The following is a 26,477-nucleotide window of genomic DNA, read 5'->3' as shown; positions in this document are numbered from 1 at the left end:
GTCAAAAGAAATAGCAAAGTGCTTAATACTCTCGATCGGTAAGGTTGCTTTCTTCCGTTCCTCTTGCCAAACAAAGCAAAACCTTTCGTCCGAACGAGCGAACCTTTTCGAATCAAATGAAGGTTTACCAAAGAAAGACAAAAACGAATTTATAACGTGATATTACTCTAAAAACCAACATTCGCCGAACTACTCTACCTCTTGTCTTCTGCATTCTAATCAAAGTGAGTGAAGTTACATCAAAATATATGGCATTACCACCAATTCTCAAGATTGGTAGTTGAGATAGCTATGTTGTGAGTTTTAAACTCTCTTTTTAAGACACAGAGAGCGCTCTGTCTCTATAAGAAAATGTATTGACCAAAGAGAACAATTTGGCCATTCAGTTTTAGCCAGTGTTCCGTTTTGTGTGTGTGTTTCCTACTTAATCTCAGTTAACCAATAAACGTGATTTGAAGTTTGTTATGTTTCGACAATGACTGGTCCAAGTAGAAGTGCATTTAAAACCGGTTTCGAATTACGTACGCTGCTTCAGAAGTAATTAAATGATTTAAAGCGCGTGTGGCATTGCACTGTGAATAGTATTCCAATATCCCAAAAAGTAACCAATTTATGTAAATATAAAAAATAAACAAACTACGGAAACATTCCAAAGCATTATTAACTAGTCAGCTGTTTGATATGAAAATTAATTCTGATAATTTAAACTCGTCAAATTTGTTGTTGCTGTTGTAATTCTTGAAGCCTCATTAAAAACTATTTAATAAAAACATATCTATGTAGAAATGTATATTCATAAGTATGTAGGTTTGTACATAAAAAAATATAATCGATTTAATGTGGTCGTACGATAATATAACAAAACAATTTGTTGTGTTTTTTTCTTCGGTTTAAAAAAATGGAAATCTTGACACTTGCTATAGCCGTCAGTTGTTTTTGAAATGTTAAATTGCGGAGAACGAATACAATATTTTTATTTATTTCTGGTTATGTGTGTATGTAAACTTGTGTAAATCTTCACCCCTCCAGTTCATTGCTCCTAGTCCACATAACAATTGACCCATTTCTTGTTTGTTTGGAAGCAAGTGAAATTGAAAGCTGAGATTGAATTCCCAATAATAACATTAAAGCTTTGTTATAAATTTCCGCAAAAACTTAATAAGAATAGCTTAGTGAAGAAAATTCTATTTAATGTAAACAAAGACAAACTATTCCGGATAATAAGGAAACACACAATTTATTTTACAATTGAACCCTAATTTAATTACGTATTCTTCCTTCCCCACCATTCGCAGTTTCCCAATAAGATTTGCTGCAGTCGGCAATTATATACTTAAATTCTCTGCATATACCAATAGTCGGCATTTTTTTTTTTTTTTTTTGAATTCAACTCAAATGAATACGATTATTGCAACTATACATAACAACTAACTTAAATAAGCTTCAATGACGATTTCAGCTGTCTCTTTGTATATAATAAGGTGAGAAAAATTATATATTCCATTGAAGTTTACATTCTTGTAAATATAAAAATTAAAGAATTTTCTTAAAGCTGATTTTTTAAGGGAAAAAATAATAACTTAATTTGATTATTTCCTCTTTATGTAAGAAACCCTCTTTATTCTTTTAACTCTTAATTAAGCCTGACTATTATATGAATTTGGGCATTTGTTTGTAACATGGGTCGATTTATGCATGTCAGTCCATCTGGCCATGTATCTTTGTCAGCAAGTTACAGGTCACATGTATTTTTTTAGTTGCGCCACGTTATGGTTAAGCTCTTATGATTATGATTTATTTCTCTATTTCTCTTTCGAGATGAGCTTAATTATCTGAAATTTTAGATGTAGCCATTTTGCCAGATTTCACGTGAATTGTGCATGAGTTCATAATATTTCCAACACTATGACTGATTTTGATACATGTATACGTTGTAAAATGCGCTCCATGACAATGACATTCGGTAAAGATATAACATATTGTCTAACATTTTACATTTACATTTGTCGAAATCACTTTAGAATTTAATGTAATACCCATATATATTTTCCTGTAATTGGGTATTTCCTTCTAATCTATATCTATAAAAGAGGAAAATGTTTGTATGTTTGTTTGTTTGTAATTTATGGACTCGAAAACCGCTGAACAGATTTTCCTGAAAATTTCCAAGTACACTAAAACATCGCCTGAAAGTAACACAGGCTATATACATTTTTGAAATTCCACTTGGAACTGGAGATTTGACATCAGAATCGGAGGTACCTCCCAAAAAATTAAATTTTATATGCACATATCAATTGATAGATTACAGATACAGTCTCCAAATGTGGAATGCATTACGGAATTTGAAATAAAAATAAATTTTTCAAATTATATTGAAATCGGTTCAGATTTGGATATAGATCCCATATATATTTTCGGCCGATTTCGTTTATTTGATGCACCAAACACGATTCGTATATCCAATTCCAACGAAATTTGGCATGAGTGACTAACAAAAATAAGTTTGTCAAATAATATTCAAATCGTCTCAGATTTGGATATAGCTCCCATACATATTTTCGGCCGATTTTATATATTTGATGCAGCCAACGCCATATGTGTGTCCGATTCCAATGAAATTCTGACAGAGAGACGAAATTTGGTACCAAAAAAAAAATTGCCAAATTATATTGAAATCGGATGAGGTTGGCTCCTATATATATTTCAGCCGATTTCATGTATGATATGCACTGAATACGATATGAATGTCCTATTCCAATGAAATTCAGAATGTGTGTCGGAATTTGGTTACAATAATAAATTTGACAAATTTATTAAAATTATATTATTATATTCTATTATTATATTATATTCTCGGCCGATTTCACATATTTGATGCACCAAACATGGTATGTACATCCAATTTCAAAAAAAGTATGGAATGTGCGATAGAATTGGGTGTAAAAGTAAATTTTGTCAAATTATATTGAAATCGGTTTATATTGGATATGATTTTATTATGAAGCATTGACCCACAACGCTTTTGCAATGGTAATTGGCTAACAGTAAACAACCACACAACAATTTAATTGAGAATACGATTATTTCGAGGAAGTATCGAACTCTTTTATTGTAACAGAAATGCCACTCAACTCCAAACCATTGGAGTTTCCTGCGCGCTTGGCATTTGCTATGAAATTAATCAATCCGAAGGACAAACCATTCGCGTATGCAGACTAAATTTGGCATGTTCCTACTTTTCTCATGGTCAGCTGTTCCTGGAATGTTCACGCGTTGGTAGACCGAGCTATTTGTTTGTTTAAGCATAAAAGAATTACAATAATTACGTTTTTTTAATTTTTTGAATTTTTCTTATGTTTTTAAACCAACAAATCTATATCTATAAAAGAGGAAAATGTTTGTATGTTTGTTTGTTTGTTTGTTTGTTTGTTTGTTTGTTTGTAATTTATGGACTCGAAAACCGCTGAATAGATTTTCCTGAAAATTTCCATATATACTGCAACATCGCCTGAAAGTAACATAGGCTATAAACATTTTTGAATTTCCACTTGGAACTGGAGATATAGCATCAGAATCGGAGGTACCTCCCAAAAATTTAGATTTTATATGCACATATCTATTGATTGGTTGAAGATACAGTCTCCAAATTTGGAATACGTAACGGAATTTGGAACAAAAATAAGTTTGCCAAAATATATTGTCATCGGTTCAGATTTGGATATAGCTCCCATATATATTTTCGACCGATTTCGTTCATTTGATGCCTCAAACACAATATGAATGTTCGATTCCAATGAAATTTGGAATGTGTGACGGGATTTAACCAGAAAATAAATTTGTCAAATTATATTGAAATCGGTTCAGATTTGGATATAGCTCCCATATATATTTTCGGCCGATTTCAAGCATTTGATGCACCAAACACGCTATGTATCCCCAATTTCAATGAAATTTGAAACGTGTGATAGATTTTATCTAAAAAATTGATTTCCCAAATTATATTGAAATCGGTTCAGATTTGGATATAGCTCCCATATACATTTTCGGCCGATTTCATGTATTTGGTGGGCCAAACACGATATGTATTTCCAATTGTAATGAAATTTAAAATAAGTAACGGAATTCGGAGCCCTGATGAATTTGTCAAATTAAATTGAAATCGGTTCAGATTTGAATATAGCTCCCATATATATTTTAGACCGATTTCATGTATTTTATGCACCATACACGATATGTATGTTCGATTCCAAAGAAATTTGGAATATGTAACGGAATTTTGATTAGAAAATAAATTAGTCAAATTATATTAAAATCGGTTCAGATTTATATATATATTTTCGACCGATTTCATGTATTTTATGCAACACAGACGATATGTATGTTCGATTCCAAAAAAATTTGGAATATGTGACGGGATTTTGATTAGAAAATAAATTAGTCAAATTATATTGAAATCGGCTCAGATTTGGAAATAGCTCCCATATATATTTTCCGCCGATTTCACATATTTGATGCACAAAATACGATACGTATTTCCGATTCCAATGAAATTCGGCATGAGTGGCTAAATTTGGTACAAAAATAAATTTGACAAATTATATTCAAATACGCTCAGATTTGATTATAGCTCCCATATATATACTCAGCCGATTTCAAATATTTGATGCACCCAAAGCGAGAGAGATAAAATCTGGCACCAGAAAAAATTGCCAAATTATATTGAAATCAGTTGAGGTTTGCATATAGCTAACATATATATTTCGGCCGATTTCATACATGTTACGCACCAAACATGATATATAACCGATACCAATGAAATTCAGAATGTGTGGCGGAATTTGGTTACAATAATAAATGTGACAAATTAATTGGAAATTAGTTAATATTTGGATATAGCTCCCATATATATATTATCGGCCGATTTCACATATCTGACGACCAATTTCAATGAAATATGAAAGGTGTGGCGGAATTTGGTGTAAAAGTAATTTTTTTAAAATTATATTTAAATCGGATCAGATTGGGATATGATTTCAATAAGAACCATTGACCCACAACGCCTTGGCTAACACTAAAAAACAACACAACAAATGATTTGAAATACGCTTATTACGGCGAAGTATGTTGCTATCTCGAATTCACTAATTACAATAGAAATGCCACTCAACTTCAAAAGATTGCAGTTTACTGCACGCTTGGTATTTGCTATGAAATAAATAAATCCGAAGGACAAACCCTTCGTGTATTTATGTCATGTTACTGCTTTTCTAATGGTTTTGGTTATTTACGCATAAAAGTAGTGCAATAATTTTTTTTTTAATTTTAAAATTTGTTTTTGTTTTTTCTTTAACCAACATATATTCGTAAATAAAATTTTGAATGCATATAAAATCAAAAGGGGTAGCGAAGCGCACCGGGTTCAGCTAGTATTTGTATATAAAATGTTGAATGCATATCAAATCAAAAGAGGTAGAGCGCTCCAGGTTCAGTACCGAACTTTTACTTTCATCCTCCATATGCAAATTAACACTATTTGACCTTAAATACATTTGCGTAAAACTTGATCAACCCTCTTCATTTCCTTTGGAAGCAGACGGACGGCATAACATATGGCCAACATTTGACATTAAAAACAATTTTTTTGTAAAATTGTCCAAACTGTTTTGGAAAATTACACTCAATACAATTCGTAAAATTCTTTGATTTCAGTTTAACTTCATCTTCTTTTTACTTTTGTTTGTCAATAATAAATCAGCAGCTGTCCGGATTGCATGTACATATGTATGTCAGTTGTAAAAGATCAAGGTACAAAATATAAATACAGAAGACAAAAAAAAAATAATTTCAATAAATAATCGATTGATTCAGATGGTCTTTCACACAAGTCTTTGTTAATCAGTAGAAACAGAATAATTCATAATTATTTTTTTTTTTCTTTTCGAAAAGATTGCAACTTCGTAATGCAACTTTTTTCGTTTGCTGATATTATTTTTGCAACCTTATTTCACACGTCCATTCGTTGTTATTTGAATAAATTTAAATGCGTATATTTCCAATATTATAAGAAATGTATGTTTGTATGTACATATGTATTTTTACTTGCTCCTGCCATGTATACTAATTTTTTGTTCCAAAAATGTATGTATTAGAACATAAATTATTTAAAATGAGTAGCCGAAACGGCCATACATACAAAAACTATTACACATTCATGCATTTATATGTACATATATGACATTTTTGTTAATATCTTCTTACCAATCGGAAATACTATTTGAATTTTTAAGTTGTATAATTAATTGTCTATTCATTTATTTAATACGAGGAATGAAAACGAAAGTTTTGTTTGCAAAAAAAATTGATTCTATATACCATTTATGTTTCCAGCAGACTGTTTGACAAAACTACCTCATTAGTATTCTTTGTGAGTTAAACGTTATGTTTTATCTTCGTTTTTTCTATAAATAAACCATATCATATTTATAGGCAAGCTCTCCAATTGTTTAAATCTATTTGTGACTTAAAGCGGTCAGGTCGAATATTTTGTGCTTTAAACCATGAGAAATGTTAATAATTAATATTGTTAACAGTTTTCATCTTATAATTATATGAAAACTGTTAATTTTTATATAATTTATAAATCGGACGTCTGGCACGCTCCACCATAGCATGAAGGGTATATTAGAATCCACAAAATGTATAAATTCTTGATTAGCATAGAATTCTATGTGTATTTAGCGATGACATAATTTGTGTCACACTTTGCACCGGAAATATTTCATATTTGGAATTTGCAGTTCCCAATGGATAGTACATCTTATGACAGAAAATTGCTCAAAGCCCTCCTACAACGGCACCTCCTTATATTCGGTATTTTGATGATTTTAGCGAATTACTTACCGGAATATTCAATATACAGATCCACGTCTTCGTATAGGACCCAATGTGACGGTAACTCCCTATATTCGATATATTTATGACTTTAACTGTATTATTCAACGGCCGAGCTTACTGCTTAGCTTTACTTGTTTTCCCATTAAAACTAAAATACCCTTGCTGACCAAAATGTTAATTTCGATAGAACAAATCATTTTTTCTTCACTTAATCTATATATATAAAAGAAAGATGTGTTAGTTACTGCGCTTATAACTCAAGAACCGCTGATCTGATTTTAATGATTCAGACAAATTCGAAATTGTCTCTAGGCAGAAAAGGATAAAATCCAAAAAATCAAAAAATATGAAATGTTCATTTTGACTTTTGAAATGTACAATAGTAATGTTTTTTATTGCATGATTAATTTTCCATTTTGACTTACAATTTTCGAAAGTACATTTGTATGTTTATGTGTAATTTTTTTGGGGAGAATAAAGCGACAACGGACAAAACTGTTATTTGTAGATTTTATGTATTTATTAGGTAAGTGGGACTATAGAAATAATATCATTTCAGAGGATGATAAGCTATGAACAAAAAAAAAATCAATATTTTAGCACGTACGAACTGAAATTGCAGGCGGGTTACATTGAAGTATAGTATCGATGGTGGCGAAACGGAATAGTTGATTTCAAAATAATTTAATGCGGTCACAAAACTAAAGGATAATCTTTTAAAAATCGTTAAAACATCTCGAAAAAAAGATACTTTCATTGCAAAAATTCTAAAATCGGGAAAAAATCGACAAAGAATAGTACATTCTATTGGCAAACTTTGTAAAGACCTTTAAACATTTGCTATAAAAATCAGCGAAAAAGTTGACGATTTTTTTTAATTTGTTTTTCATTTTTGGTCAATTTTATACAATGTACGATTTTTTTCAAATTGGCTTATCATATTGAATTCAATGGATTTTTTGTGAACAAAATAAAAAATAATTTTCCACCATAAAAATTAAATAAGTGCGCAACACGATGTCTAAAATTGATATCTAGCTTTCAACTCCAGGGCCTACATTGTGCTTCAGCTGAAAATGCAAACACATTAAAACAAACAAAAATGACCAACAAAGCCCAATGGGTCTCATTTCAAAACAAAGAAGTCTGTCCTTCTTTCATATGAGAATAATCCTTCCAATGAGAGCTCAAAATGCAAAATTCTTTGGGACTGCAATCAGTAAAATACCGAATATAAAGCGTGCAAAATAGTAGAGCGAAGTTCTTCCCAAATATTCAAATATTCAAATTCATGATTTAGTTCATAACTCGGGGATAAGGGTTCACCCCAATTTCAAGTATATTTAACATTTTAACGAATTTTATATAAACATCGTATAGTGTAAGCTTATATAACAATCGTATGGTTTATATAACAAAATGGTCTTGGCCACTTTTTTCATCGTTTTTGGTGCTTATGTGGCATCTTTGTTTCTAAGGGGGTAGAAAACCTCTTCGCATAAAAATAGTTTTATACAAATAAACTTATTATTGTTTTATGTCATTTGGTACTTCGTATCATCAAAAACAAGAGATTTAATTTAATTTTTAGCAGTTCATAACTAATGGACGATCTAGCTATGTGTGGCAGTGTGTTCGTCTGCCTGTCTGTCCACGATAATTTGCAATCACTCTATTGGTCGTCAGAATGGAGATCTATTGTTTTTGAATTTGTTCGCAAAATATTTAGGGGATAAAATGGACCAAAAACAAAAATTGTTCCTGATTTTGCAGTCGATATGAAGGTCACAATTATAAGCCAATTGCAAAGATTTCGTGTCTTGAAAAGGACAGAATCCTACCAATGTGGATGGTGGTCAAATGTTATTTAGAGACCAAAGGACCTATTTTCGTTAAATCGCGAATATATTACCTGTTTAAAGGTCCATCTCACCAACATTGCAAACATATTAATGCTGATATAGTTGACGTGAGATATGTTGATATATACAAGAATCAACAGTTCAAATACCCATTAGCACAACAGATGGTGTAAATTTTGGGGCAAGTTAATAATATTCTCTGCCGAAACTTTACCGTATATTATAGTGTTGTAGGTTTTTACATGGTCGGCCCCGCCCGACTGTAGTCTTTGCTAGCTTTTGTTTATGTTGTGTTAGTTTTATTCTATTTACTATTTTTTGCGTGTTTTTTTTTTGCATTAATTTTTGAGTATAACATGTTTCTTTAAAGGAGTTGGACTCAACCAAAATCAAAAAATGGAAAACCTTCATAGTTTTGCGCCAAAGTTTAGCTTTTTTATCGAATTGAAAGAGAAAGCGTAAGCTTTATATATATATGTAATCTGTCAGTAGGCGGACCAAGTTCACGACGTAGAACCATATTTTTGTACAAGCCCCATGAAACGAAACTTCTTCATATTCGGTATTTTGACGATTTAAGCCACGTAATAGGTTCTACCATCGGTGGCAGAGCATCAAATGTACAGGGTGAAATGACAAAAATGCCACCAACTTCAGACTGCTGTCATTTCTAAGCCACAACAGCTGTTGACATTTTTCCAGTGGCAGCTCATTATATTGTTTACAAGCGTAAAAAAGCATTTTGGTGAGAATTTTCCAGAAAAGGAGTTATTCGTGATGGAATTCAAGGTTGATAGTGTGGCTGGAAACCACAAGTGGCTATCGTTAGAGCACTCCAGCATTTAAATGAGAATAAATCTTTTGTGTCTCGTTCCATCGCACGTTACCGTGATACTGGAAGCGTAGCCCGACATTAAGGAAGTGGAAGGAAGAAAACAGCAACATCGGCAGAAATGGTTCGAAAAGTAAAGAAGCGACTTGATCGAAACCCGCGTCGCAGTGGCCGAAAGATGGCTCGTGAGCTAAACATATCGCAATATTCCATTCCTCAAATACTGAAAAATAAACTCGGGGTAAGGCCATTGAAATTCCAAAAAGTTCAAGAACTTACACCGAAACAGGAAAAATATTGACTCAAAAGAGCTAAAGAGTTGCTTCGCTTGGTCGAAAGTGGTGAACTGCCGAATTTGGTTTTCTCCGATGAGAAAACATTCGTTGTACAGCAGTTCGTAAACAAACAAAATGATCGTTGGACACGCAAACATTTTGGCCGCAGACCTTGGACATTCCAACAGGACTCAGCACCATCGCACTCGGCAACCATTTCCAGCGCAAAATGGCCACCAAAATCTCCGGATACCAATCCGTTGGACTATTATGTCTGGAGTATTTAGGAAAGCAAGGTTGGCACTAAAAAATACCAAAGTGTCGATCACCTCAAGCAAGCGCTTCGCCGGGAATGAGCCAAAATACCGCAAAGCAACATTCGAGCAGCGTGTGACGGTTTCAATGGCCGTTTGAAGCCATAATTTTTTTTTGCTTTCATCCAATAACATTTAAAAAATGTAAAAATTATGACGTTTTACTTTGTTGCAGTTGTTTATCTCAACCTGTATATCCATATTTTCATTGGGTATTTTAATAATTTTTAGCTACATTTTCAATGGAATTGTTTGAAATTTGCCATTTGATACTCACAAAATATAACAGGTTATGATTTTAGAGGGAAATCCCTTATAACTTATTGTAAGGACACACATTTGTGAACAATTGTAGCCGTCTTGATCTAAATATCCATTTGTCAATGGGTGTTTGGTATACAATGTTTTTTTTTCTATATTATCGGTATTATCTAAATGTGTCATAACTTCAAAAAGTATTTGGTGAGCTATACATGAAAGCATGTAGTACATGTGTACGTCATATTTTGTTAACATTTATGGTATCATGAAAACTTTTTGCTTGGCAAAACTTAACAAAACGTTTTTGAGTCGGTAAGGCCTTATGGCCTTATTTATATTTAAAACTAGCTGGCCCGGTCCGCGTTGCCGGCCCGTAGTTTTTGTCTATTATGCATATATTCCCAAGCATAATTATTCACAGATATGACTGATATAAGTGTTCACGTACAGGTCGATTTAAAGTGTTTTAAAATACCTGTACCCATTTTTAACCAGTGGGCTTCAATATTTAAACCGTGGGCTTCAACTGTGTGGATGTGCTATACAAATCTATTAAAAAGTATATATCAATCTTATCGCCATATAAGGGATCAAATTAATTTTTAATATGGTAAAAATCGTAGCAAAATCTTCCAGTCAAATGAGCAGTAATTTGGAATTTGCTGTATTTTGTATACTACATAATTGAGGGCTGAATGATTTAAGAATAGCCAAAGTTAATTACTTTTTTAAACCCATTAGCAACTTAGATTGTGCATTAGAGTCCTCATAAGTCCCCCTAACCATGTCAGTCTGTTTGTCCGCCAAAAGGTGGACTTGAGAGGGTATTATAACATGGATAAAAATTCTAAAATTTGTAGATATGTTGAAATTTTAGTGTAAGATTTTCACCCCCCGAATACGCATTATTAGCCAAATTCTTTGAAATGTGGTTAAATTAGGAGGTACCTTCTTTATATGGGCACTACTCCGAAACATCGACCTACATTGAAAACTTTCTTCTACCCCTTATAATCCAAGATGACAAATAGAGGCCAAATCAAAAATATAGCAGAACAATATAGCATGTCATAGCATTTCGCGTGATTTAAATAAGTAAAAATAGTTTTATCCACCTCATAATTGAGGGCAGAATGATAAGATGGGAATTAATTTTATTTGCCATTTAAATTGTAAGTTGGAGACCCCTTAAATTCCATATTTTCATCATAGGATAATTCAATGATGATTAAACAAATATTCGGTCCCGTGCTACTTTCTTATATTTGTAATTTGTTCATCTTTCCACAATTTATTTCATATGGATGCACATCCCAAATCTACGTTCCCAACCAATATTCTCTTGGGGGTTAAAAATTCAATAGAATACAAAATTTTCTTTTCTGACCACACATTAGATGTGAAAGTGGACTTGGGGATACTCCAATGTGGGGACTTTACTTAAATAAATTCCTATGTGGCAATTATCTGTATGATGGTTCCCTACCCCAGGGTGGCATAAATAAAATTTTTTAGCCAAATCAATTGATGAATGTGGTCAATACCAATATATGCCCTACTCTGAAAATTTCAAATTTTATGCGAAGAGGTTATCTACCCCCTTAGAAACAAAAATGTCAAATAAGGGCCAAAAAATGAAAAAAGTGGCCGGCCAAGACCCCAAAAATGACTTAAATCATAGATGGTTATATAAATATGAAATCGGGTTGTTCCCTTATCCATGAGTTATGATCGATATAAAGACCTGCAAAAGTGATTTTAGGTATTTTGAATGTTTGGGAAGAAATTCTTATAAAACCTTTTCTTACTAAAAGTAGCATTCGCTCTACTATTTTGCACCTTTTATTTCAATATTGGTATATTACTTATTATTCTCCCAAAGAATTTTGCATTTTGAGCTCTCATTGGACGGATCATTGTCACGCTTTGAAATGAGCCCCATTAAGCTTTTTCGGTCATTTTTGTTTGTTTAAACGTGTTCGCATCTTCCAGCTAACCCACGATGTAGGCCCTGGAGTTGAAAGGTAGATGTCAGTTAACATCCTATTTCGCACTTATTCAATTTTTTTAGTGAAAAATTATTCTTTAGTTTGTTCACAAAAAAAAAATTGACAAAAAAAAAAAGAATAACAAATTGAGAAAGTCTTCAACTTTTTCGCTGATTTTTTACAGCAAATGTTTTAAGATCCTTCCTTACAAAGTTTGTCAATAGAATGTACTATTACTTTAGAATTCGATTCCATTGAAAATGTTTTTTTGATTTTTGCAATGAGATCTCTTTTTCATGATTTTTCAGCGATTTAGAAAAAGTAATTATCTTTTAACTTTGGTGTGACCGCGTTAAATTATTTCGATATCATCTATTCCGTTTCGCCACCACATAATTCGCTACTACACTTCCATGTAACCCGCCATCAATTTCAGTTCTCAAGAAATCAAGTCAATTAAATAAATTGGTATAAATATTCGAATTCAAAAATAAAATATAAAAAAACACTACAAATGTACATTAGAAAAAAGTAAGTCAAAATGGAAAAAAATCATGCAAAATAAAACATTACTATTGTACATTTGAAAAGTCAAAATGAAAATGTTAATATATCACATTTTTACGCGATTTTTTTGGATATTATCCTTTTCGGAGAGTAGACAACTCCGAATTTGTGTGAATCGTTAAAATTAATCCAGCGGTTCTTAAGTTATAAGCGTAGTAACTAACACAACTTTCTTTTATATATATAGATATACAAAGCATAACTATAAACAAGATCTAAATAAATAGTTTAACATATAACTTGTAAAGCATGATGTCTATCGAAACACAAAAATGGATTTGATATTTGAGTTATTTATTGATAAAATTATGCTTCTTAAACGGAATTTGTCTGTCTAAAAGCATGGTTAATACCAAATTATTATGAAACAAACCCGATAGCTATGTTAAAAAAAAACAAACAAATCATTCATTAAGCAGGTTTTTCAGTTTCTTTCTTTCGCTGTTACTTTAATTTCTTTTTTTCACACACAGTTATAGCAAAGAAGAATACAAACAATTTTTTATTGAAAGAAAAAGATGAGGTACAATAAAGGTGGTGGTAGTAGGTGGATGTGGTGATTAAGCTGAACTGTGGCACTATGACAGCATAAATAGGAGATTTAAAAACAAACAATAAACTTAATAATGAGGATGATCCTCCAGAATATTGCCATGGTTATTTTTTTTCCATTATCAGTAGTTATAAGCCATGGGCATATTTGAATTATTTGAAGTTAAAGATTTTTCAAACTACGAAAATATTGGCTGGCAAAAGTGACTGTATCCCAAATAATGAATTAACATAGGTCTGATCAAAAGATATGGGTTGTCATATTTAAATTTTGAGAATAACTCATAGTAGTACGTGTGCGTCTTGATTTTAGCACTCTTTTTGTTCGTCTCCTTTCCTCAGACTGAATAGCTGCATAATTGGGCTCCATATCTTCATATTAATATATTGGCAATCAAATTTCAGTTAATGACGTGGTTAATAAATGTTCAAAATTTGCGAAATCAGCACGCTTTTACAGGGTGTCTTTTAAGCCCGATAAAACTGGAAAATGTAAAAAATAGCACAAAAAATTAAATTTTAATCAAAATTGGTTTTTATTCGAAAGATCAATACGTGACATTAACATTTGACAATGATTTCGGGCATATGGGCACCGCGGCTGTTCTTGACGAAGTGCATTCTGGACGTCCAATTTTTGGCCACTTTTTCGAGCACTGCTGGCCGTATGTCACGAATAACACGAACAATGCTGGCCTCAAGGCGTCAAATGTTGCTGGTTTATCAGCATAAACCAGCGACTTCACGTAGCCCCACAGGGAATAATCGAGAGGTGTCAAATCGCACGACCTTGGAGGCCAATTGATAGGTCCACTTCTCGAAATCAACTTATCGCAAAATTTTCATTTCGCCGTATGGCACGTAGCGCCATCCTGTTGAAACCACATCTCCTCCGGATCAATGTCATCCATATTTTTAAACAAAAATGATCATGTTGCGGTAACGATCTCCATTGACCGTAACGCGAGCTCCGGCCTCATTTTTAAAGAAATAAGGTCCAATGATGCCACCAGCGTGAAAACCGCCCCATACGGTGCAATTTTCTGGATGTAATGGAGTATGTAGGGTCTCTCGTGGATTGATCTCACTCCATATGCGGCAATTTTGCTTATTAACAAACCCATTAAGCTAAAAATGCGCCTCATCACTGAACACAATTTTGCGATGGATCAACGGGTCATTTGCCAACTGCTCTAGAGCCCAATCGGGCTCGATTTTCAAAGTAAATTTGGATAATTTTACACTTCTAAAAATATTTCGAAATGTGCTGAGATCTAGTATTCCAGCGGAATAAAATTTTATTTTTTTTTTTTCAAAACAAGTAAAAAAAATTTAAGTTCGGCCAAGCCGAACCTTGAATGCCCTCCACCATTTGGAACGAAAAGGCAACTTTAATAAAAAAAATCGGTGAATAATGTAGCTAAAATCATCAAAATACCGGTACCATTATGTGGGGGCAATACCAAAACGCGGGCCTGCACAGACAATTTTCTGTCATTAGAACATCTTCCTGCTCAGCATTGGACTAAAACCTTTGAAATACCGAAAATAAGGAAGGGAAAAACACCTAATTACCAAATTGCACTCATTTATCTTTAACAAAGTAAATCTGGATAGTAAGAGGAAAACCTCTTATTTTTTTATTTATTTAGATTCGCATCTCTTCCCTCAATTAAACTAAACAAAGCAGTCGGAAGGCAGCCAATATATGCAAAATTAAGCGTATTCAAATGAATTGCTAGCAAAAGTATCGTCCATTGAACAAGAGGTGAAAATGATACTTTAAGTTACAGAATTCTTCATTGATTTACAACAACGTAGGTTCAATTTTATTAAGCACATTTTTACACAATACTTTGCGATAACAGTAATTATTTATTTACAAGTGAATGCCAACCAATGCCAACCAATTCGAACAACATTAATTAGTATGGCATATACAAATATGTACAACGTACAATGCTGCTATACAAAAGAATATTTGTTTAGTTATTTTCTTTTGTAGAGAATTACCATGATAGAATTAAGAAGGTAAAGTCATGCAATCATATGTTTAAATTTTTTTCAAAATTATTCATTTGACAACATCTCATTGTCAAAATGTGTATTCATAAATCCATTGTACATACACAAATTAGAGATGGGAACCTGCCTTCTATGCAGTGAAATTTGACAAGGTAAATTACAGAAAATGCAAAGATGGAAGTGCTTATTTGAAATGACTTTACCTTCTTAATTTTACCATGAGAATAACATAATTTCTTAAGTCGACAAACGGCGTATTTTTCAAAGCCAGTTGAAGATTTTTACTAACACATTCAATATTGGATCTATATTTTACAAACAGGAAGGCAGACTTCATATATACTCCCGCCACATTTAAGATTTTTGGTATCATATTTTTAAAATACCCCTATAATAGACATTTAAAAATTTCCGATTGCTTGTCGCGATCAGAATAAAAATTATATTTCGCTAATATTATGGTTTTTGGTAAAAAGTGCTACACAACAGAGACATTATACTCATTTAGTATGCCACAGATTCCATCATATATAAGAAGCCATTTTATAGAAAAATATTCAATTTTGCATGAAATACAATTACGATTCGCTTGTTATAAAGTAGTGAAGCTTTTTAATACTCCTTTAATTTTATTCTTACAGATTGATTTGCAACGTATAGACCTGCTGTAACAACCGCTTCACCCAGATAGTAGTTTTAATTTTGACACATGATTTCGGCAAGGGAACAATTCTTTGCCAATACCGCTCCGACGTCGGCTGCTAGCGTTGGTCTTGGTATAGAAATCGTTGGTGGAATGCCGCCAGTCTACAATTCTACAACTATGCCATTGAAGGCAGCAAATGGCAATGACGGTCGACGAGAAAGTAAAACAACCTCAAATTCTCAAACCGATATGCATGAACATACGGCTAAAGTCAACACTTTGGAGGAAAAGGATGCCGGACGGTTTTCAAATTTACCATCACGCGACCCGGTCGACATGCAGTTCAACAATCTTTCATTAACAGTTAACTTGGGTTTCAGAAAAGGTAAGGGAATCGAAAATGCCAAACCTATTTACCAAACATTCGATAATATTTTTGTATTGCATCACTTTTATCATTTATTGATTTTGCTCATGTTACTGGCCATTTTCTATGCAATAGTAACATTTTATTCACAAATACATTTGCACTACTATTTTATAGCTGGTAATAGTCGTTAACATTTAAAATGGAATATGTCTCATAAAACCATGTACAAGTGTGTATCGACTCCATCCATACTTATTATGTTTAAACTAATTATACGCCCTATCTTATCAATTTGAAATTTCGACAAATTCACTCTCCCATGAGGCAGTTTTTGTGTTTAACGATAAAGGTTTTACGAAAGTCCCACAAAGAAACAAGAATTTATTTTGTTTTTGAATTTAACATTGAATTTCGTTCCGTTGGTATATAACTGATAAGAGTAATAAACAATTGGACATAATCAGGTGTCCAAAACTAAATAAAATGTGTGTAATTGGAAGGGCAAGTGCCGACTGAATTGGCGGCATGAAACTTTTGACCATTGGTAATATTTGCTTAAATATAATAGATCTTATGAAATACATTGGCGTTTTTATTACCTACACAACACTGTTCTGGTAAAAGGAATGTAACCAAAAACATATCAAAAGAGGTCTACTTTTTCCAATAGCACCATATATAACGCCTTCGATACTTGCCTATTTTACGTATTTTGGAAATGCCAATAATTTAGGTTATATATATTATCTTCACAGAAGAGTAGTTATGCCTATGATTTTATCCATTCCTCCATTTAGCGATACACCCAATTTATTGCATTTTCAAAAATGTTATCTCACTTCTCTCCCGAGTTTGAAGTTTGACATACTCACTAGGCGAAATATGTGCCTACATTTCGCTAATGCCCAATATTACTTTACTTGACATCAATAAATAAATTTAAGAAGAAAGAAAGAAGCTAAGTTCGGCCGAACTATTAACACTCTCCAAAATGAGGTAAAGAAAACATTTATAAATACAGGGTGAGACAAAAAATGCAGCAAAGCAAAGTCAAACGCCATAATTTTTATATTTTCTTAAATTTTATTGAATGAAAGCAAAAAAATATCGGAAATAGCATAAAATTTTAAAATAAGTTTAGATTTGTTCGATTGGTCACCTTTGGCACGAATTATGGCCTTTAAACGGCCAATGAAATTGTCACACGTTGCCCTAATGTTGCTCTGCGGTATTTGTTTCAGAGGGAACTGATATATGGGAGGCATATCCAAATCTGAATCGATTTTCACTAAATTTGACGGAGACATTCAAATCTTTTATACCAAATAACATTGCTATTGAGTGCATGATATCACTTCGAGAAGAAAAAAATATATAAATCGGAGCCGAGTTCCACAAAATGGAAACGTACGTCTCGAAATGCATTCCATTTAGGCTGATATTAGCCGTTATTTGCACAGTAAACCTGAAATCGAATTAAGGATATATATGGGAGCTATTTGTCAATGGTATTTCCGAGTTCTATAAGATATCTGGTACCAAATATCATTGTTGTCGAATGCCTATTACGAATGTGGGAGACATTAAACCCCAAATCGGATAAAAAGTATATATGGGAGCTATGGCTATATCTGAATTTGAAGTACGGGTTTATTGGATTAATTTAGCCATTTAGTGCACAATAAACCTGATATCGGATAAAGATATATATGGGGGCTATAGCTATATCTGATCCGAATTTCTTTGATTTATTTGCTTCTAAACTGAATAAGGTTGGATGTGCCAAAAATCAGATCATTTGGACTTATATTGGCCATTTGGTGCACATTTACCCGAAATCGGTTGAAGATATATGGAAGCAATATCTAAATCTGAACCAATCTTTATACAATTTAATAGAGGGATTTCTGGACTGCATCTGATACCAAACATCTTTTTTTGTGGGGTGCATATTACGAATAGCTTTAGCTATATCTGAACCGATTTTTGCCGAATCCGATGTACTTGCTTCTAGACTGAATTCGGTCGGATGAGCCAGGTCATTTGGACTTATATTGGCAATTTGGAGCACAATTAACCCGAAATCGGTTAAAGATATATATATGGGTGTTATATCCTAATCTGAACCAATCTCTATAAAATTTGACAGAGGCATTTTCGAGCAGTATCTGATGTCCGGTTCCCAATATCATTTTTGTGGAGTGCATGTTAAACATGTGAGGGACCTTAAACCCCAAATCGTATAAAACATATGTGGGAGCTATGGCTATATCTAAACCAATTTACACCAACTTTGAAATACGGGTTTCTAGTATTAATTTAGTCGCAATTGCCAAAATTTACTCCATTTGGGCTGATATTAGCCATTTGGTGCACAATTAACCTGATATGGGATGCAACGTATATGGGGCTATTTCTTCTAAAATGAATTCGGTTGTATGTGCTAAAAATTCAGGTCAGTTTGACATATTTTGGCCATTTGATGCACAGTTAACCCGAAATCGGTTGAAGATATAGGGGACCTATATCTAAATCTAATCCGATTATCACCAATTTCAATAGGGTTTGTCCTTGGGCCAAACAAATATTGTTTGGAAAATTTCATCTCAATCGGATAATAAATGCGACCTGCATTTTGTTCACAAGGATACATGTACAGACGGACTGGCATGCATAAATCGACTCAGAAAGTGATTCTATGAAGATCCTCAAAAGTAACAATGGGTCTCTCTCGTTTCCTTTTCCCTGTTACAAACTATGTGATGTGAGGCGTCTATATCTATAAAAGAGAAAAATGTTTGTATGTTTGTATGTAAGTTATGGACTCGAAAACCGCTGCACAGATTTTCCTGAAAATTTTCAAGTATACTATAACATATCCTGAAAGTAACATAGGCCGTGTAAATTGTTGATATTTCGCTTGAAACATCAGAATCAGTACCTCCCAAATATTTAGATTTTATATGTACATATCTATTGATCGTTTACAAATACACTCTTCAAATATGGAATGCGTAACGGAATTTGGAACAAAAATAAATTATATATATTTTAGACCGATTTCGTTTATATGATGCAACAAATACACTATGTATCTCTAATTTCAATGAAATTCGGAATGTGTAACAGAATTTAGTACAAGAATCAATTTACCAAATTATGCATAAATCAGGTTCGGATATAGCTCCCATATATATTTTCACCCGATTCCGTGTGTTTGATGGACCAAACGCGATACGTATGTCCGGTTCCAATGAAAGTCCGCATGAGAGATGAAATTTAGTACAAAAATAGTTTTGCCAAATTATATTGAAAGCAGATTAGATTTGGATTTGATGCACTAAATAGACTCAATTTAGCTTTTTATACCCTACACCACAAGGTGGTCAGGGTATTATGTCTTTGTGCATTTGTTTGTAACAGGCAAAAGGAAACGAGATAGACCCATAGTTCCTTTTGATGATCTGCATAGAATCACTTTCTGAGTTGAATTATGCATGTCAGTCCGTCTGTCCGTCCGTCTGTCCATGTATTCTTGTGAACAAAATGCAGGTCGCATTTATTATCCGATTGAGATGAAATTTTGCAAACAACATTTGTTTGGCCCAAGGACGAACCCTATTGAAATTGGAGATAATCGGTAAAAAATTAGATATAGCTCCCATATATATCTTCGTCCGATTTGCCTTTTATTGTGCACCAAACGTGTAATATCAGCCCGAATAGTATGGAATTTTGCACATACAACCAAATTAGGCCTGAAAATAAGTATGCCAAATTTTATCGAATATATTGTTCATCCGATTTGTTATTTTTGTCCTCCGCAGCCGTAATATGCACTCTGTAACAACAATATTTGGGGCAATATATCAAATGCAGCTCAGAAATACCTTTGCTAAATTTTATCGAGATCGGTTCAGATTTGGATATAGCTCCCATATATAACTTCGTCCGATTTACCATTTATTGTGCACCAAACGTTTAATATTTGCACAAATGGGATGGAATTTGGCACATACGACCGAATTGTGTCTAGAAGGTAGTATGTCAAATTTGGTGAAGATCGGTTCAGATATAGCTATAGCTCCTATATATACTCTTCATTCGATTTGTTATATTTGTTACCCACAGCCGTAATATGCACTCCGTAACAACGATATTCAGGGAAATATATCAAATACAGCTCAGAAATATCTTTGCCAAATTTTATCGAGATCGGTTCAGATTTGGATATAGTTCCCATATATATTTTTATCCGATTTCAAATTAATTTCGCACCAAATGGGCAATACAAGTCCGAATTTAAAAGATACAAATGCTTCGGCATATTTAGTCCTTTGAATTTTAAATTATAATTATAATCATAGGGTGTATGATTAAATTCTTCCATAAAAACTTTTAATTATTAAGTGGAGCTCAACTAAATTAGCAAAGTGGTGTAGGGTATCATAAAATCGGCCCCGCCCGACTTTAGGACTTTCTTTACTGGTTTTACATTACAATAAATACTTTTTTAATTCTATTTGAATTCGTATATAAAATTTTGAATACATATAAAAGCAAAAGGAGTAGCGAAGCGCGCTGGGTTCGGCTTGTCAAAACATAAAGTGGAAAATCACGAAAAATCATCAATATAATTCTAGTTAAGTATACCTAAAATGATGAAATTGTCAGAATAGATCCACTATGTTTTAACCAGTTTTAAGTAATTTAAAAGTTTATATGCATTTTCAAAACAAATTATTAATAATTTCAATATCATTTCAACGTTTTAAGCATTAATCAACAACTAGATCTGGATTCTTGTTCAGCGAAAAAATTTAATTTGTCATTTTGATAGAAATTTGCATCTCAATATTGGATAATAGTTTTTCAGAGAATATACAGGATTTTGTTTTCGGAGTCAAAATGAATTCGTCTCCAGAGTCTGGATCTTATCAAAAGTGGTTCGACTCCGCAGCTCTTTGTTTTGTAACGATTTTTTTATTATTGCGTGTGCTTTTAAATTTCCTTTTTTGAATTACAGGAAATAAAGAAATTTTACATAATGTAAGCGGGAAATTTCCTGGAAGTCAATTAATTGCTATTATGGGACCTTCAGGTGCTGGTAAATCCACATTGCTCGATGCCTTGTCAGGATTCAAGACAACTGGTGTCGACGGTTCGATTTTGCTTAATGGCAGACGTCGAGATTTGAGTAAGTAGTAATATTAGAACATCTATTGGTTTGAAGATTTTAATAAGGGTGAACTTTATAGCCGCTTTTAGAAGGATGTCCTGCTACATAACACAGGATGATCGTCTACAACCGTTATTGACTGTAAACGAAAATATGCACATAGCTGCGGACCTTAAACTTGGTCCAAATGTATCGTATGAGGAAAAGGAAGCCAAGGTATGTGTGGAAAATATGCAACTTTTGATATTTTGGAATTCCGTCCAATTTCTCCCTCCTAATTTGTATTTTGTCATTTGTATGTTATAGATTGAAGATATTTTGTTGATGCTTGGTTTATACGATCATGACCAAACTATGACCAAACGTCTATCTGGTGGTCAAAAGAAGCGACTCTCTATTGCAATGGAACTTATAAATAACCCAACTGTGATGTTTTTGGACGAGCCTACTACGTGAGTATTTTTGTTATTGTATGTTGTGGCGTTTAACCAATAACCAATATCGTGTATTGATCCTTGGGCCCTCAATATATATGTTTACTCTGTACCCCCGATATTCGGTTTTTTTGATGTTTTAGCCACATTTTTCAATGGAATTGTGGGAAATTCTACACAAGGAGCTATTTGTGAGTACTTTACCCGCCTGGAAGAGTATTGTCTATATAGGTCCAAGATATCGTAAAATGCCTATGCAACGGTATCCACCGATATTTGGTATTGTTTCAAATCTCGCATTTGAAGCTCGTAATGGGTACTACATACACTACTATGACGAAAAAATGCACATGCAGGTCCACGTTTTCGCATAGCACCCATATAACGATACCTCCGGATGTTCGGTACATTGATGGCTTTAGGAACATTATTTACCGGAATTGCTTCAAATTTCGTATTTGAATCTCGTAATGGGTACTGCAAGCTATGACGGAAAATTGTCATTGTAGGTCCTTTAAAATGGTGAAGGGTATTGAGGGTTTGGCCTGGCCGAAATTAGCTGCTTTTTATTCATAGTACCCAAGTTTTGATTTTTGTATCCTGAACTCCGTTATTTTTTACGAAAAATCTTCTATTTCAAGTATATAAGAGAAGATTGAATATTTCTCGAACCAATGAAAACATCTCATCACATTGAATCAGTGTTCCTTAAATTATTCAGTCAATCCCTTGAGAGTGGTTGCTTTTCCTATTAAAATCATGGTAGAAGAATACAGGTAGTCGCATCGACACAACTGCTGGGACAGTGAATTGTCAAACCAATTTTGGGATTGAAAATTTTGAATGAAAAATTATTTAAATTTTTAAAAATCGTTTAAAAATACATATTATAACAACCTCCGATTAGCGTCGTATAAGAAACATATAAAAATTTACATATTTTTGACAAAACAGTTTAAAAATTTTGATATATAAATGTTCCCAAGCGTTGATGCATCCACCTGTAAATGAACGACACACATTAAAATGTAGCAACTAAACTTATTGGTTGTGTTCCCGTACTTGTAAACAAGAAATATGTTACATTCTCCCAAATAGTAGTTCTGTTATGAACGCTCTTGAAGTTCAAAAATGTCGTGTGTAATTTGAAATAAACAATCTAATAGTGCGCATTCAAAACTTAGGGTTTTAAGGAAAAAGTCGGGTTGTGTATAGCTAAAGATGATTCATACATTATTTTCTCACGACGCGCCGATGGGAAATACACCCATAAACTAAAGTTCTCATTTTGTTTTTTTTTTTTTTTTTTGATTTGCAGTGGCCTTGACAGCAGCTCGTGTACCAAAGTTTTGGAGCTATGTAAAATGCTTGCCCAACAGGGACGTACTATAATTTGCACTATTCATCAACCAACTGCAAAACTGTTCCAAATATTTGACCAAGTCTATGTTCTAGCGGCTGGTAACTGTGTTTACCAGGGAAGTACAGAAAAATTAGTTCCCTTTTTGCAGGCCGTTGATTTGCCATGTCCAATGTATCACAATCCTGCCGATTACAGTAAGTAAGCACATTATTTTCCAAAATGTCTTTGATTAAAAATCTATTTTTGTTTCAACAGTTATTGAATTAGCCTGTGGAGAATATGGTCAAGATAAGGTTGACACTTTGAAATCGGCTTCAGAAAATGGCAACTGTCTAACATGGTTCGATCATCCTGAAAAGATTTTAAAAGCCACTGATTTGATGAGGAAATATCCTGTGGCAAAGAAAACGAATAAACGTTCCCTTGAAGATACGAGTTATATGAATCAGTTGTCGGTACTAATGCACCGAGGCTATATCAAAGCAAAGCGTGATACCACCCTGACACATCTTCGGATTGGTGTCAATGTGTTTGTAGCCATAATATTAGGGGCAGTTTACGCCAATTCGGGTAAAGAGGGCTCTCGCGTGATAGACAACTATAATTTACTTTTTGCCATTTTGATTCATCATTCCATGACAACGATGATGTTAACAGTTCTTACGTGTAAGTATCAGGCCTATCGACAAAATATCTTGGGATTACAAAATATCTATAATGCATTTAAAGAAAAATTTAAGATGTTGAGAAATTGTGTATCTTTTATAAATTCCAGTCCCCATTGAGATGTCCATTTTACTAAAGGAACATTTTAACCGATGGTATTCACTGAAGGCGTATTACACATCCATCACACTGCTTGATCTTCCTATATCGGTACGATTCTTTCGTCACTTCCCTAGGTCTCATTTCAAATGTTGAATATTAATGCATAATCATCTTTCAGATCGTTGGCAGTCTTTTGTTCACTATTATCATATATTTGTGGAGTTACCAACCAATGGAGTGGAGTCGATTCTGGATGTTCTTTGCCATTAGTGTTTTAACTGTGTTTGTGGGCCAAAGTTTCGGTTTAATGATCGGAGCGTGGTTTGATGTTGTGAATGGCACTTTTTTGGCTCCAGTTTTGACCATTCCCATGATGATGTTCGCTGGCTTCGGTGTAACATTGCGCGATTTGCCCTCATACTTGAAATGGGGAAGTCACATTTCATATTTGCGATACGGTCTGGAGGGTTTCGTGAGTGCTATATATGGTAATGATCGTGGTACCTTGGAATGTGAAGAAGCCCCATACTGTCATTATAGGTTAGCAAGCAAATAAATTATGTAATTCGTTCCACATTCATTAATCCACTTCTATAAAATATCCCCAACCAGGTATCCAAGAAAATTTTTGGATGAAATAACCATGCGTGGTGATCAATTTTGGAATGATATTATTGCCCTTGGTGTCATCATTTTGATCTTTAGAATCGCTGCCTATATCATATTAAAAGCAAAGATAAAATCGGTGAAATAGACAAACCTATGGAATACGGTGCTGAAATATTTGTGCAATATTTGTTTTAACCTGTATTAGCTGTATGAGTGATGATGGCGAAACTAAATTTGGCCGGATTAAGTTAATTTAAATAATCATTATGTATTTCTGAGCAATTTTTTAGTAACTACCGTTAGTAATTATTTAATTTTGAAAGTGTTTGGTAAGCTTTTTTTGAGTTTTAATAGGGGTGAGAGTACATACATACTTATACATATGTATGTACCAAAAACATTCCAGCAATAATAACGACTAGTAAACACAATCATTGTTTTTCTCTAAATACAAACAAATAAGAGTTAAGTTCGGCCGGGCCGATCTTTTGATATCTTCCATCATGAGGTTAAGAAAATCTTTAAAGATAAAAGGTATTGGATGAGATTCCACTTTTACCAGTGAAATTCATAAACACCATTATACGGTGTCGGCGCCACAATTTAGGCCTATGTAAACAATTCTTCAGTTTAAGTCAAATTTAAACATCCAATATTCAATACAAAAAATGGTATCGACCTAATCCGTTATATTCCAAAGGGCACATGGTTCTATCATCATATGATTTTATTCTATTTATATAAATTAAAACAAGTAAAAAACATTAAGTTCGGCCGGGCCGAACTTTTAATACCCTCCACCTTAGGGCAAAGGAAACATTAGAACCCACAAATACCAATTTTTATACACATTCGTGGGAAAATGTGGCAAAAATTATAAACGGGGTTATACAAAAACTTGAAACTATACATACAATGTTTCGCCAACGGTGATAGATCCCATAACGTCAGACAAATACCAATTTTTAGACAAATCCGTGAAAAAATGTGACAAAAACCATTAAAATACGGAATATTGGGAGGTACCGTTATATGGGAGCTATACCAAAACGTGGACCTATGCATGCAATGTTTCCCCGCCGGAGCTAGAAAAATCTGAAAAAAGTGGCAAAAATCATCAAAATACCAAAAATCGTGGACCCATACATACAATATTTCACCACACGAACTAGGACCCATTATGACCTACAAATACCAATTTTCAGACAAATCCGCGAAAAAATGGGGCAAAAATCGTCAAAATACCGAATATATGGAGGTACCGTTATATTGGGACTATACCAAAAAGTGGACCGATATATCTCATTTTCAATACCAACCATCCTAGACACAATACAAATTGTTATGCTACGTCAAATAATGTAGGCTGTATCGTGATTTCAACAGACAGACACACGGACAGACTGACAGACGGACATCGTTAAATCGACTTAAAATTTTATGCTGAATATATATATATATATATTTTACTCGTACTTTTAGACAGACGGACATCGTTAAATCGACTTAAAATTTGATGCTGAATATATATATAT

The 26,477-nt window shown here is 33.3% G+C and overlaps 1 protein-coding gene across 2 annotated transcripts; it reads left to right on the top strand.

Annotated features, from left to right (window-relative positions):
- LOC101887291 (ATP-binding cassette sub-family G member 4) lies at window positions 1-25,373 on the top strand. 2 transcript variants are annotated; one of them, XM_005184486.4, is made up of 10 exons: window positions 1-224; window positions 16,215-16,604; window positions 21,616-21,786; window positions 21,848-21,984; window positions 22,075-22,220; window positions 23,521-23,759; window positions 23,821-24,231; window positions 24,341-24,441; window positions 24,512-24,873; window positions 24,946-25,373. In XM_005184486.4, the coding sequence occupies exons 2-10, from the start codon at window positions 16,283-16,285 to the stop codon at window positions 25,085-25,087; spliced, it is 2,031 nt and encodes a 676-aa protein (XP_005184543.2). In that variant the 5' UTR covers window positions 1-224; window positions 16,215-16,282; the 3' UTR covers window positions 25,088-25,373. The 2 variants fall into 2 exon arrangements, with proteins under 2 accessions (XP_005184543.2, XP_005184544.2); XM_005184487.4 differs by lacking the exon at window positions 1-224 and adding an exon at window positions 1,330-1,481.
- Window positions 25,374-26,477: the final 1,104 nt, after the last annotated feature.

The sequence above is a fragment of the Musca domestica genome, unplaced genomic scaffold (genome assembly GCF_030504385.1).
Source record: "Musca domestica strain aabys unplaced genomic scaffold, Musca_domestica.polishedcontigs.V.1.1 5, whole genome shotgun sequence".
Classification (NCBI taxonomy): Eukaryota; Metazoa; Arthropoda; class Insecta; order Diptera; family Muscidae; genus Musca; species Musca domestica.
Note: the sequence above shows the minus strand (reverse complement) of the source record. Positions and strands in the feature narration are given on the sequence as shown.